Source organism: Plasmodium fragile (genome assembly GCF_000956335.1).
Source record: "Plasmodium fragile strain nilgiri unplaced genomic scaffold supercont1.14, whole genome shotgun sequence".
Lineage (NCBI taxonomy): Eukaryota > Apicomplexa > Aconoidasida > Haemosporida > Plasmodiidae > Plasmodium > Plasmodium fragile.
In genome coordinates this window covers 89,174-101,854 of record NW_012192594.1, presented here as the reverse complement: position 1 = coordinate 101,854, position 12,681 = coordinate 89,174, and the positions used below count along the sequence as shown (strand labels likewise).

Sequence of the window (12,681 nt, the reverse complement as noted above, 5' to 3'; positions counted from 1 at the left end):
AAAAAAAAAAAAAAAGAAAAAAAAATCCTCCGCTGACAACACTAATGGAGTGTGGTTAGTATTCCTCTCCAATGTGGTAAAAAAAAAACAAAATCATAATTGCCAAGGAACACGTTACAGAGCCATTCGTGATAATGAAAGGCAATTCCCTAGTTATAAGTGAGGCACCAAAAAAAAAAAAGTGATATAAGTTGTTTAAGTTCTGTTCTCCACCCCGTGATACGACAGCTCATCCTAAACCGTATTCCTGGCTTCCGTCTCTCCCCCCCACTATTCTGTGCTGCTCATCATGGGATACATACAAAAATGATAAAAAAAAGAAAAAGCGAAACCGCGTAATAAAGGGGATGAAACATATTCAATCTATATGCACACAAAAGTCGGTACAGGGATACCCTCCTTACAGACGCTACACACCAAAAAAACAAAACGCAGTAGCCCCCTACAGAGCGGTACATAAATGCGTATCATCATTTGAATGGAAAAAAAACTTAACAAACATTCTCCGTAAGGATGAGGAAGGATATTGTAGCGATTGCCCAAGTGTAACGAACACAAGATAAACACACGTATGTCCAGTACACATATGTATGCATAAACCACAGTGACAGGTGTGTCCCGCTGTCTCAATAATACATAAGTGTAGTGTGCAACATGAGCGAAGAAGGATTCGATTTGTACCCCCTGGAAGAGGGCCTACTCATAGGCCACATAAACGTTGACGAGGAGGTAAACAAAAGAACAAAAGCATATCTGAGCATGTCCCTAAATTACATTCGTGAGAATAAGTTTAGAAGTTGCGAGGAGTATCTGAGTGGTGTAATACCCGCTCTGAAGGAACACCCATTTGAACACCTGACCTTGATGACCATAAAAATATATTGCAGTTTAAGATTAAATAATTATCGCTCCGTTTCCAGTGACCTTAATTCGCTTGGTAATTTGGATAAAAAAAATTACAACTTTGAACATGTCGAAGGGAAATATAAAAAAAAAAGTGGATCCATGATTTCCTTCCTCCTAAGACTGATTAACTGCTACTACCCTTACACGCTCAATCTCTACTTCACGTCCTTTGACCGGCTTTATCTCTTAATATTGCACTATGAGAAGTTGCTTCATGAGTGCACCGCTCAGGTGGGAAGCACTAAGGGGCAGCACGACGTCTCGTCCAAATCCCCCCGCTACACAACCATCATACATGATGATGATGGTGAAAATGCGGCAGTGGAACGGAAGAAGGTCATCCTGCACAACATCGCTGTCTCGTGCTACGTCCTCTGTGACCTCTTGCTTAAGAAGAATTACGTCGAGCAAGCCATTCACCTTCTGAAGGAAAAAATATTGAAATATGATGCAAACCACATTATCACCATATCCTTAATTGGAAAATTGTATTTGCTTATGGGGGCAATGGACTCTGCGGGGAGGTCCTTCGACTTGGTTGAGCATTTAACAGGTGGGGCGGGTCCTTCCACTGGAGAAGTACCTGCCCAGGATGCCGTAACTCAAGCACACACATTAACAAATGCTACTTTCTTTAATCTCTACCTCCAGGATTACCCATCTGCAATGCAAAAAATTATATCCATTTCACCAAATCTCACAACGGAGAAAAAAAGAGGACACCTGGAAAACGACTACGCCATATACACCAACAACCTTGCAGTCACCTACTTTTTTAACAATGACGTGAACAAATCTATGCAGACTCTGGAAGAGGCTGTGACCAGGGACCAGGGAAATGCGTACCCTGCTCTTGTAAAAAATTTGAACATTTTGTACGAGTTTACCAAGGTGAAAGGGCACTTAAAATGAACGACTTCCATATTTGCAACAGCCTGAGGGAAGAGATCAGGAGGGGCTCTACTCTTAAATACTGTTGTGAGGAGGGGTTGAAGGAAGTTTACATGTTCGTGCCCCCCCCCCTTACGCAGTTCATATGCGTCTTCGCCTTTTTTCTTTTTTTTTTTTTTTGTTTCCCCCTGATTATGAGCCCGTAAGGGGGGTAAATCGACCAACCGGTCATGCTAGTGAGCTGGACAAGTTTAACACAAAAAACAGGCTGCCTCTGACAGCCACGCAGGGCTGCCCGCGAAGGGTAGCATATATGTATAAGAAAACACTTTTACTATGTTTTTGTGAATATCGTTGTGTGAAGCATGCGAACCAACTTCTGTTGAACGACGCTGCATTGATTTTCCTTTTTTTTTTTGTTTTTTTTTTTTTTTTCACAACTCAATCATGCAACAGTGGGCACACCGAGAAGAAAATTGCCCTCCCCCTATACCACAGCCCGTTCTGTAACAGGGTGCCTGTAAGAAACCAAAGCGCCGACTCTACTGATCGGTGCTCTGCCCGTGCCGCGAGAGGATAAGCCCCACAGGGGGAACAGGATTCAACATATTTTTTTTTATATGCGCATAAATGAACGCACTTCTCGCGAGGCACTTCGCTTACCCACACGTCAACGCGAACAGTGTACAAACGGGCACACAAGAGATACAAAAAAAAAAAAAAAAAAAAAAAAGTAGTGCGGGTCAACACGCAGAGAGTGATTTTGCGTGACGCATTATCTGAACGGAAAAGGGGAGAAGAAAACGTGGAGACCAACTTACGCCTTGAGCGGTCCCCATTGAAGAATTCGTATTTTTAGAGGGCCCTCATTTAGCTACTGCGCTTCTCTTCGTTGCGCTTCCCTGCGTTGTGCTTCTTTATCTTGGGAGCCCCCCTAACTGCCCCCCATCCCGCGCGAGCGCGCAGAACAGGGGAATAACGAATAAAGCCCTGCACAAAATGACAACCCCCGTGCGCCTACACTCATAAGCAGTGAAAGGCTACCCCCCGCGTTAGCCCAAAATGAGTCTCCTGCTTTCAGTTTTTCTCCTCCTTTTTTGTGTCGTTTTCCTTCCGCAGCATGTTTCCATTGATGATGGTAAGTGGATCGCGCGTGACCACACGCTGAGTTCGCCATGACAACGCGATGAGTTTGCGAGAGAAAATCACCCGCGCGCGCTGCTCCCACATGAAGCAGTGAGGGGCGTCCCTCCCACATTAATGAGTGCGGCGCGTTATCCCCCAGTGAGAAAAGTATAAAAGCGGTTAAACCCACACCCTGATACCGCTTGCCCCCCCTCCGTAGGCATCTTCAAAAGCCGAGTCCTGAACCCATTCCACTACAAACGCGAAAAGATGCGCATAATGAAGTACGTGAACTCGCTAGCCTTCCTGTACAATGAGTTCAAGAGCAACGTGGAGGACCTCGAGAAGACGTACGAGAATTTCCTCAAGGCGCTAAAGGTGTCCAAGGAAACGGAAGAAAGGTTGCTCAAAATGAATGACGTCAAAACAGCTAGCTTCATAAGTGAAATGGAGGATCTAAAGCGTGAGTATGATTTGTTTAAAGATTCAATAGAAGACAAGTTAAACAATAAAAAAAACGAATTCGAAAAAACTTTGACGACTACAATTGATGGGTTTTTTCAAAATTCTGTAAAGGAATTAAAAGGGATCAGCAAATACATAAAGTATATAAATCTGAATGCTACAAATTTACACAAAATTGTATCGAGCATTTTTTCTAAGGCTATGAATTTAAGTGATATATATGAACAAAACATAAATCATATATACGAAATTGGAAAGGAATATTATAGAATAAAATTAAGTTCATTAAATCATATGCTGGCTTCAGAATATGAAAAATATAATAAGACACTTGGATTCATATCCAATGAAAAATATTTAGACAATTTTTCAGATGTATTTTATATTGAATTGTTAAAAAATCATTTAAAAAATTCTTCTCCTAAAACAGTCATGATTGATTTGTCCAACATTATGGAAAGACGTTCCTTTCACGAGCTTTCTTACTTTTTTAATATTTTTTTAAAAAATTTCCAAAAGGGTATAATCATTTATGTAGTTAACAGAGTAGACACAAATTGCCACAACAACAAAATGATTTTTATTGAATACTTCAAATTGTATGAATTGGTTCATTACATTAAGAATAATTATAGCCACCTCAAAATTGATTTTATAGAAATTCATGTATTTAACATGTACATATCCTTTTTTGTTAATGCGAATGGGATTTTGTATCATGTGAATTATGAATATTTCCTCGATGCTAACTCCATTAGTCTTTACAATGCTCACAATTATGGTTACTTCTTCACTAACCAGAAGATCCCGGATGAAACCTCCTGGATCAGTAGGGGGTATGGAAAGGCAACTTCGAATCGTGGAGATACAATTGTTGCCCCTAAGGAACGGCTGTACGTTCTCTATGTGGGCAGTCGAGTTGTTCAAGACAATTGTATTATATACAACCGAAAAGATATGATCGAGTTCAAAAAGGACAATGCTTACAAGATTATCCAGCAAAACAAATTCAACTCTCATGATTCCTTCGTTAATATCTTTCTGCTTAAGCTCGAGTCCGAGTATAACTTCTACAACCAATTCCTCAACAGTGAGCAACAGCACCTCTACCGCTTCTCCGTGCACAACTGTAACATGATTCTGACGTATGACTCGCTCAGCAAGTTTGACATCCCCCATGAGAAGTTCACCCCGCACTTCAAGTGAGTAGCGTCGCGCCATCCCCCCTGTGTATATGTGTGTGTGCGTGTGTGCGTTATGTAAAACGTGCTTCGCTGAAATGTTATAACGCTTCACCCGCACACCAACTCATTGTTGCGACAATTCCTTTTTACCCCCCTTTGTAGAGACGTGTACACCCTGATCATCATCTACCCCGGAAGCAACATCAGCTCCATGTGCAGCCTCTTCAACAACTACATATTTCGCGAGTCCATTTACAACCTACGCAAGGAGCAGTCCAATGTGCTCGAAATTTACGCAGACAAGAAAAAGCTAACCATGGTGGTGAACAATAAAACCATAAACTACTACGTCAAGCGGGATAAGCAAAAAAAGGAAGAGCCTTTGGAAAGCAGCCTTCTCAATATGAAGAACTGCTTAAAGCAACACGTCAGGAGTAACTACGACGATTACTTTGATTATTTGAACATTATTTATTTTGTATCATCCGATTAGTTATGCACTTATCTCCACCACCCAATGGGGGAAAGAGAGACGAACCAATGTGGCGCTATGCACCCTTTTTTGTATATTTCTACGCGTCGGAGCAACGCCCGTGTGATATTTGTCTTTTTTTTTTTTTTTTTTTCTTCCCGCCCCCCATTTTCCCTTTTTTCGTATACATATATATCTCTCCCATCCTGGGAACCTCCCTCTTTTCAATGCAAATCTTTTTATCCCGTCTTTATCTCATCTGATGCAATTTTGCCTCACCGTATGTTGTACACTATTCGTTCAACACTTATACCCCCACCTCGAGCTGGTTCATTATTTTATTTTATTTATTTTTTTCTTTTTTTGTAATTTTCAACCAAGTAATATAAAACACAACTCGTTAAGGCGGAAAAAAAAAAAAAACATGTTGACATTTTTGTGACAAAAAAAGGAGTATTGTATTGGTTAAAGGGGCAACAACACAGTCGTGTGCAGCGCGGTATGCACGCCTCTCCCTCTACGTCAACCTGTCCCTCCCTTGGAAAGGAAGACAAACACCTTGACGACCCCGTCTCTGTGCTCATAACGAATCTTCTCCTGTTGAATCGGCTTCATGAAAAAATAGCTGCGCACAAAATAGCCCCCGCTGATTTCGTGGGAGTAATAATTGGCAAATCTGTGAGCATCGTACGGGATTTTCCTGCCAGATATTGTAACATAATTATTGTTTGAAGAAATGTTAAAGTTTTGTAAGTCTCCTGAAATGAAAAAATAAAATACAACCTTCTCTTCATCGTAAAGGATGTTCACCGGGGGGATAAAGTTCACTGGACTGCATGACTGGGGAGATTTGATTTCCTCTATGAAGTCACATTTTTTTATTTCCTCTTGCTTCTTTTTTTGGCTTGAAACGTCCGGTGTGCACAACTGGATGGGGGTACTTGGAATGGGCTCCGCTTCAGTCCGGTGATATTTTTGGTCGTTGGAGGTACCCCTTTTGTCGCGCCTGCGTCGGGGGCGTTTCGGGCTATCCCCTGAGTTGGCCGACCTGTCTGGCCTACCCCCTTTGTCCGCTTTCTTATTCTCATGCATGGTTCGGTTTTGTAATAGGGCACCTCCAGCGTGATCTCTACAGATGCTATTTTTCTCCACCTTTTGCATGTACTCCCCTGCTAGGTAATTATTGACCTTCCCACTTGTTTCATCATCCTGTGCGGCATATGGTAATTTCCCATGTTCACCAATTTTAAGACGCTCGAAATTTTCATAAACGGACTGGTCGAACGAGCTATCCAAAGCCAATTCGTGCCAATTCAAGTCATAGAAAACCTTTTCCGTGTTTAGGTCTTGTTTGAGGATATCAATTTCGTCCATTTGGTCAAGGGGTAAAGTGGGTAACTAGTATGGGGGAGGTAATAAAACGAAGCGCTTACTTTCTGTGAATTTTTTTTTTTTTTTTTGTTCACCCCTCAAAACGGTTAACTTTTTTTCTGACCTGTTCAGGCAAATTTGGTTTCTTCCCCTTGGTGTATAATTCCCAGCTCACAATGAAGGAGAATGCCCAAATTTCGTGACTGTCCACGTGAAGGGGTCTTGCTTCTCTGAGGAGGCTACAACTTATATTCGGAGCGAAAAACGAAAAGTCGCTCAACGACCAGTAGTATATCCGCAGGACAATCAATTGAAAGTGCAACTCAGTCAGGGGGATATAAAAAATAAGCAAAAAAAAAAAACGTACAAATGTGACGGAGGTTGGGAAAAGAGGAGTATATCCTTATGTAGACACCCCTATAGACAATCAAACAGTAGTGACCAGTTGCCCGCTAACGCGCAATTTGGACTTGAGGACAACGGAAAGGACAATAGGACAAGGAAATTTACGTGCAACTAGCATTCAACAGACAAATGACAAAGCGGAAAAAAATGTACTTCTCGTCTCATTTTTTTTTTTAGCAACATACGCGGAAAGGGAGAAGCGTTTATAGGGTTTGAAAAAAATGGGACAAGACAGAAAAAGGGAAAGCAGGACAAAAAGGATAAAAAATGGAAACAGGAAAAGAAGGGGGAATAGGAAAAGTCTTTTTTTTTTTTTTTTTTTTTTCGTAAATTGGCAATATATGTATACAATGCTGTTTTGTTAAGTTTAACTGGGATTTTTTTTTTTTTTTTGCTGTTTTTTTTTTCCCTTTTTTTCGCACTTTTTCCAATTTGCACGAAGAGAGGCGAAGCAGCACGGCTGTGGAGTGGCCCATACCCACGTGCGGACAAACAGGGGAACCATAAAATATGTGCCCCGTGTGGACGTATGCATACATACGTACATCCCTTTTTCGCATTAATTCTGCGACGAAGTAACCCAGACAAGTAGCTTTCCCCCTCTGGAAATGTTTCCCATTCTTGGGCGTTTGCTCCGGCGCAACTGTTGCACACGCGTCCTACTCCCTCCCTCTACATGATCTGCACTTATTCATTTTGCTGAGCTTAACATCAAAAATATTAATTTGCACACACGCCGTGCTGTGTTGCGGCTTACTGTGCAGCACTATGCCGTATTTTATTTTCCTACTTTTTTTTTTTTTTTCTCTAACCCCATTTACAATACTATGTGCTCATTAACACGGCAACGAGGCGCACCTGTGTCACTCCGCTTAATTTTGCAACCCAAATGTGTGTGTCCTGTTTTCCTTTTCTCGTAAAAAGGTAGGAAAACGATTCACCTGAAGGGGTAACTCATGTACGTGCTGCCTAACAGATTGCATCGAGAGGGGGATAGAACGTGAAGCAGTCGGACTTGCAACCTTTTGGGCGCGCATATACTCCATGTGGGCAATACAAGTAGCACATATGGTAACCTTGCAACATGGGGTGTTTTACTTTCACGCATAGGTCAGGTTAAGAAGGCGAAACAAAAGACACGGTAAAAATACAGCACTAGCGCGGCAACATCACGGCGGATGGGCATAAACTTAAGTACACAAAAAAACTTGCGCCGTTTTTGCCACCAAATAGGATAATTAAGAACCAAAAATATATGTATATATATGTATAGATAGAGGCTCATGCGCACTGCTCCAATCATCCCAGGCACCGTGTGCACACACGGGGGGTGGGATACATACTCACATGTGAACGTTACATGCAGGTGTGCACTTTTTCCAAAAAAAAAAATCATTTTTTTTACGCATAAAATAAAGAGACAAGCAAAAATGGGATAAAACCTACGGGTGAGGGGGTATCATCCCTTTAGTAGAATTTGTCCTCAAAAACGTAGAAACAAAATAAGGACCCCCTCCTCGTCGCTCCCCTTTTTGGTGTCTCCCGAGCTACACATTCTTTTCAACGCTGACATTAACTCCCCGTATGTTGCATTCCGAACGATCTGTAATTTCGGATATGTCAGAAAAGTGTGTCTTGTTCTTGTCAATGATGGTTGGTCCGCCCAGCTTGTGAACCCCCGTGTAGGTCGACTTGTCATCATGGAACCTAACATTTGCAGCTTTGGTACCATAAAGGATCGGTCCACTGGAAGCTTCATTGGATAACGTTTGTACAAACTGGTCATAATCCAACTTGTGCTTATCTACTAAATGCTTAACTGCTTCAACAAACTGGTCATAGTTAATTCTTTTGGCTCCTTTCGTTTTAACTTTCGCGAATGTGAGGTCCGCATCCACGGCAGTCAGTTTTTTGTTCAACAATTCTGAGAAAGGGGTAGTGTGGGGGAGAAAAAAAGAGGCGATTATGTATGTCTACCCAATGGGATATATGGCAATTTTTTTACAAGCCAATGTATGAATGGAAAGACACGTAGCCTTTTCCCCTCTTTCCAGCTTCTCAAGAAGAGAAATTTTTTCATTAAAAGGGAGAATAAAAAATTTGAGAACAAGAAGGCCCAGCAAAATAGGACAAAAAGAAAAAAAAATGTGCGCAACTTTTTACATATTTGCATGAATACATGCCAACCGCTCATGAAAAGAGGGGCATATTAACATGGCACACATTGCATATGCACACGTTTACGCACTGACGATGAGCCCCTCGGGGAAAATCCCCTTTTTGAATGCCTTACTAGAGTCCTTCAAAATTTTTACAAAAGTTCTACTGTCCATATCAGCTTCATTCTTGGTGTATATGTAGAAGGCGTTCTCCATTTTGGAAAAATATGTACGCGGTTTAAATGAGAAAAAAAAAAAAAAAAGGTTCACACCTGTGCGAATTGCAGTTGTTGGAGTTACAAAGTGGGACAGAAATTAATTGCGTGAAGGAGAGAAAAAAAATGAGGATTGGGGAATCTCTGTTACGCTTCTCAAAACGGTTAACATAAAGCGGCCTATGGTGAATGTGAGAGGGTGTTCATGTGGAACTTCAAGACAGTCACGAAAAAAGTCAAAAACAAATCAAACAAAGGAAAAGGAAAAAAAACTATTTAGATGCGGATAAATCAAATGAGGAAACAAATTCATAAAAATTAACGATCAAGGTTAACGCCATGTTGACATAAAATTCGTGCATTTTTTTTTTTTTTTTTTTTTTTTTTTTTTTTGTGTAAAAATTATGACCTGTTCATGTAGAACATGCTGGGCCACACATCTTAAGCGCCTGAACGGTTCATGTGAAAGTGTGCGCCCAAAAAAGTCAAGCCGTTTTTTTGTGTAACATTTTTTTTTGCGAAACGAACGGATGTCCGATATCTTTGTATCTCTGGAGAAACAGCTAGCTGTTTGCGGAGGATTTTGTTTTTTTTTCCCAAAACGCATGAACAGCCAAAAGATATGCACATAAATGTTTCCAGCTGCGGGAAAGGCAAGCATCCTCACGTTCGCCATGCGCGTTGTAAATGAAGGGAGAGGGAAAGCCAAACAGGTAAACAAATGAGTTAGTGAGCAAGTGAACAGGTGACCATTTTAAACCCTCGGGCATCTTAAACACTTTTCGGCCAAGTGGCGGTGATCCAGTTCTCGTCAGGCAAGGACACAAGCAGGCAGAAAAAAAATCCAACGTCCGCGCTAAAAGGGAAAAGCAGACTATAGCACGTTACTTTGATAGCTTATCCCCCTTCATAAGAACAAGTGGAATTTTACCAAACGGGTGAACACCTCCTTTTGCGCATTTGCAGAGTTGTAGCTTTTAACCCAATCGCTTTAATTTGTTCATTCATTCTGCCCCTTCTGATGTACAACATGAACGGCATCAGCATAATCTTAAAAATGGCCAATGTGCCAAAAGTTTTGGTAAGGTTTACAGGCGCGCAGCGCAATGGAAAATGCTTTCCATGCCAGCCATATGGGACACTCGCTGCGCAGCTTAGCAAAGATGGCTTTAACACATGTGTTTGTACTTCTACCCGTGTGAACTGCCTCAGCGCAAACTGCCTCCTTCCTTTCAAAATGCTTCCTTTCACACTTTGTCCCCCTTTTTCTTCCTATAACCCCCACGCGAAACAGGCGCAAGTGCGATGCTTCTCCGATCGCAAAAGGAAAATTATGAACGGAACAGAATACATCAGGCGGAAAACTGGCTACGGCGGAAGGATAAGAAGAAACAGACAGGCACCTGCATATAAGAGGTGAGCACACTGTCCTAGTCAAGCAACGGGGATTTATATAACACTTGTTTGCTTTGTTTTGTTTTTTTTTTGTAAAGTTAAAAAAATATATAAAAAAAGGGGTGGGAGATATCTTGCCGCATGTGTACCTTTTTTCCTGCTACGGCGGACAGCATTTCTCAACACATGCATGGGTCTTTCTTTAAATATGTGTGCATGGGGGAAAAACATTCCCCACCTTGCCAGAACATATGACATGGATAGGTGCGCAGCGTGAAGATTATTACACCTTCTCGTTCGAGTTTGCCGTTGTGTGTAATTACTACTGGGTCAAGCACTCCCCAGCACGTTAAACGAAGAACAACAAAAAAAAATTATATGATAATAAGAAACGCATCTCAGTGGATGAGTAAAAGAGCCAAATGGAACTGCACATTATGCATGTGCAGAGAGTAGTATAAGAATATGGGTTATAGCCCCCCACGCACTTTCATATGGACAACTGAACGAATGGGTACCTCTAAATTTTTTCAAAAACGGACATTTTGGCGGAGCGTGCAGATTTGTTGGCCTTTAACTCCGCTTCGCTGGGGGTTATATCGACGTCATTAATTTTTGTCCACAAGTTTTTCCTACCATGGACAAACATTTCCACGCACTTGTATTCCAGCGAATGATACGAAATAACTACAAGTCTTTTTTTTGCCCTTAACAATTTATAGCTTGATAATAAAAACTCCTTTAAGGCCTTCATTTCATCGTTGATGTATATTCGAAATGACTGAAACACCCTGGACAAGACCTTTTGATTTGCTTTGTAATTTTTTTTGCATGTGGAGAGAACAATGTCTCTCAGCTGATATGTGGTCCTGATAGTTCCACTGGTTTTCCTCCACTGTACAATTTTTTTGGCAATTCTAGACGCCTTTTTTTCCTGACCATATGTGTGCATGATGAACCTTAACTGTTGAGGGCTGTACGTGTTGAGGATATCACCGATTCGTTTTTGCGGCTCGGTTTGGGGGCTCTCCCAGTTGGCCCGCTTAATCTGGTTAGTCTCGCTGCATTGGTAATCCTCATGTGAATCGTCTCCCCTGCATTCCTCACTCTCCCTACACATCCGGGCGTACTCCTCATCTGTGTACTTGTCCATGCTCATGTCAAGGGGGCCGTTGTGCTTGTAACTGAATCCCCTCCTGCCACATCGCAGCTGGTGCGTGGATGCACCCAGGTCGAGTAAAATGCCACTGTAGCTGCCAAACAGGGGAAGGTCATGCCGGTGGAGGAGATGAATGATGTGTCTGTAATCACCGTGTATCATGGTGAGCTTATTCACATCAACATAACGTTGCAGCTTCTGTTTGTTGTAATAAATGGATTCTATGTCTTTGTCTATGGCGATTACTTTGCTTGTTGGTGAAAAGTTTTTTAAAATCTCCTGCGTGTGTCCTCCACCTCCCAGTGTCGCATCGATGTAGTACTCAGTTGGAGTGTTCTCAATTGAAGGAATCGGTGAGGAAGATGTAGATGAAGGGGGCTTGACAACAAAAGCACCCCTTTGTTGCGTCCCCACCTCATTTGGGCTTTTTCCATTTTTAATATTCCCCCAGAAAGTGGTACCTTTCCCCTTTTCTTCTGTTCTCTTCCCCTGTGAGGAGATAAAAAAACAGGGGGGACTTGCTTCACCCTGTGATTCTACTCCATCTGTGTGGTGTCCTTCTGTGTGGCACTCTTCATCCGTGTTGTCCTCTCTGGGGTGGTCACCTCTAAGGTAGCGTACCACTTCGTCAGCGAGCACAGGGGTGTGGTAGACATACGAACTGTCTAATACGTTGGGTTCATCTTGACCTTCCCCTTCTTGGTTCGTTGCAAAGTGTGCGGGGTGGCGGTTGGAGTTTACCACTTTTCTTCCATGGTTGCTATGGAGGCCACTACACCGTCCACCACTCTGCGGAGTGAAAGGCGGGGTGAGTGTCTTTCCCGGGTGCCTGATCCAGAAGCCGTGGCCACACGTGCTAAGCAGCGTAAGGGAAAGGTACAGTGAGTTGTGCATCCAGCATTTGAGGGGTACAACGCAGGGTCCAACAAAAAAA

At 42.1% G+C, this 12,681-nt stretch overlaps 4 protein-coding genes across 4 annotated transcripts; 1 reads left to right on the top strand and 3 right to left on the bottom strand.

Annotated features, from left to right (window-relative positions):
- Nucleotides 1-654: 654 nt before the first annotated feature.
- AK88_01584 (uncharacterized protein) lies at nt 655-5,064 on the top strand (the record flags this gene model as incomplete). Its single annotated transcript, XM_012479219.1, has 4 exons — nt 655-1,797; nt 2,917-2,935; nt 3,143-4,589; nt 4,734-5,064. 4 exons carry the CDS (start codon nt 655-657, stop codon nt 5,062-5,064), a joined length of 2,940 nt encoding a protein of 979 aa, XP_012334642.1.
- A 501-nt stretch (nt 5,065-5,565) lies between these two features.
- On the bottom strand, nt 5,566-6,417 carry AK88_01583 (uncharacterized protein; the record flags this gene model as incomplete). The annotated part of the gene is made up of 1 exon (XM_012479218.1): nt 5,566-6,417. One exon carries the CDS (start codon nt 6,415-6,417, stop codon nt 5,566-5,568), a length of 852 nt encoding a protein of 283 aa, XP_012334641.1.
- A 1,949-nt stretch (nt 6,418-8,366) lies between these two features.
- On the bottom strand, nt 8,367-9,194 carry AK88_01582 (uncharacterized protein; the record flags this gene model as incomplete). The annotated part of the gene is made up of 2 exons (XM_012479217.1): nt 8,367-8,743; nt 9,113-9,194. 2 exons carry the CDS (start codon nt 9,192-9,194, stop codon nt 8,367-8,369), a joined length of 459 nt encoding a protein of 152 aa, XP_012334640.1.
- Nucleotides 9,195-11,108: 1,914 nt separating this feature from the next.
- Nucleotides 11,109-12,641, bottom strand: AK88_01581 (uncharacterized protein; the record flags this gene model as incomplete). The annotated part of the gene is made up of 1 exon (XM_012479216.1): nt 11,109-12,641. One exon carries the CDS (start codon nt 12,639-12,641, stop codon nt 11,109-11,111), a length of 1,533 nt encoding a protein of 510 aa, XP_012334639.1.
- Between the last annotated feature and the right edge of the window lie 40 nt (nt 12,642-12,681).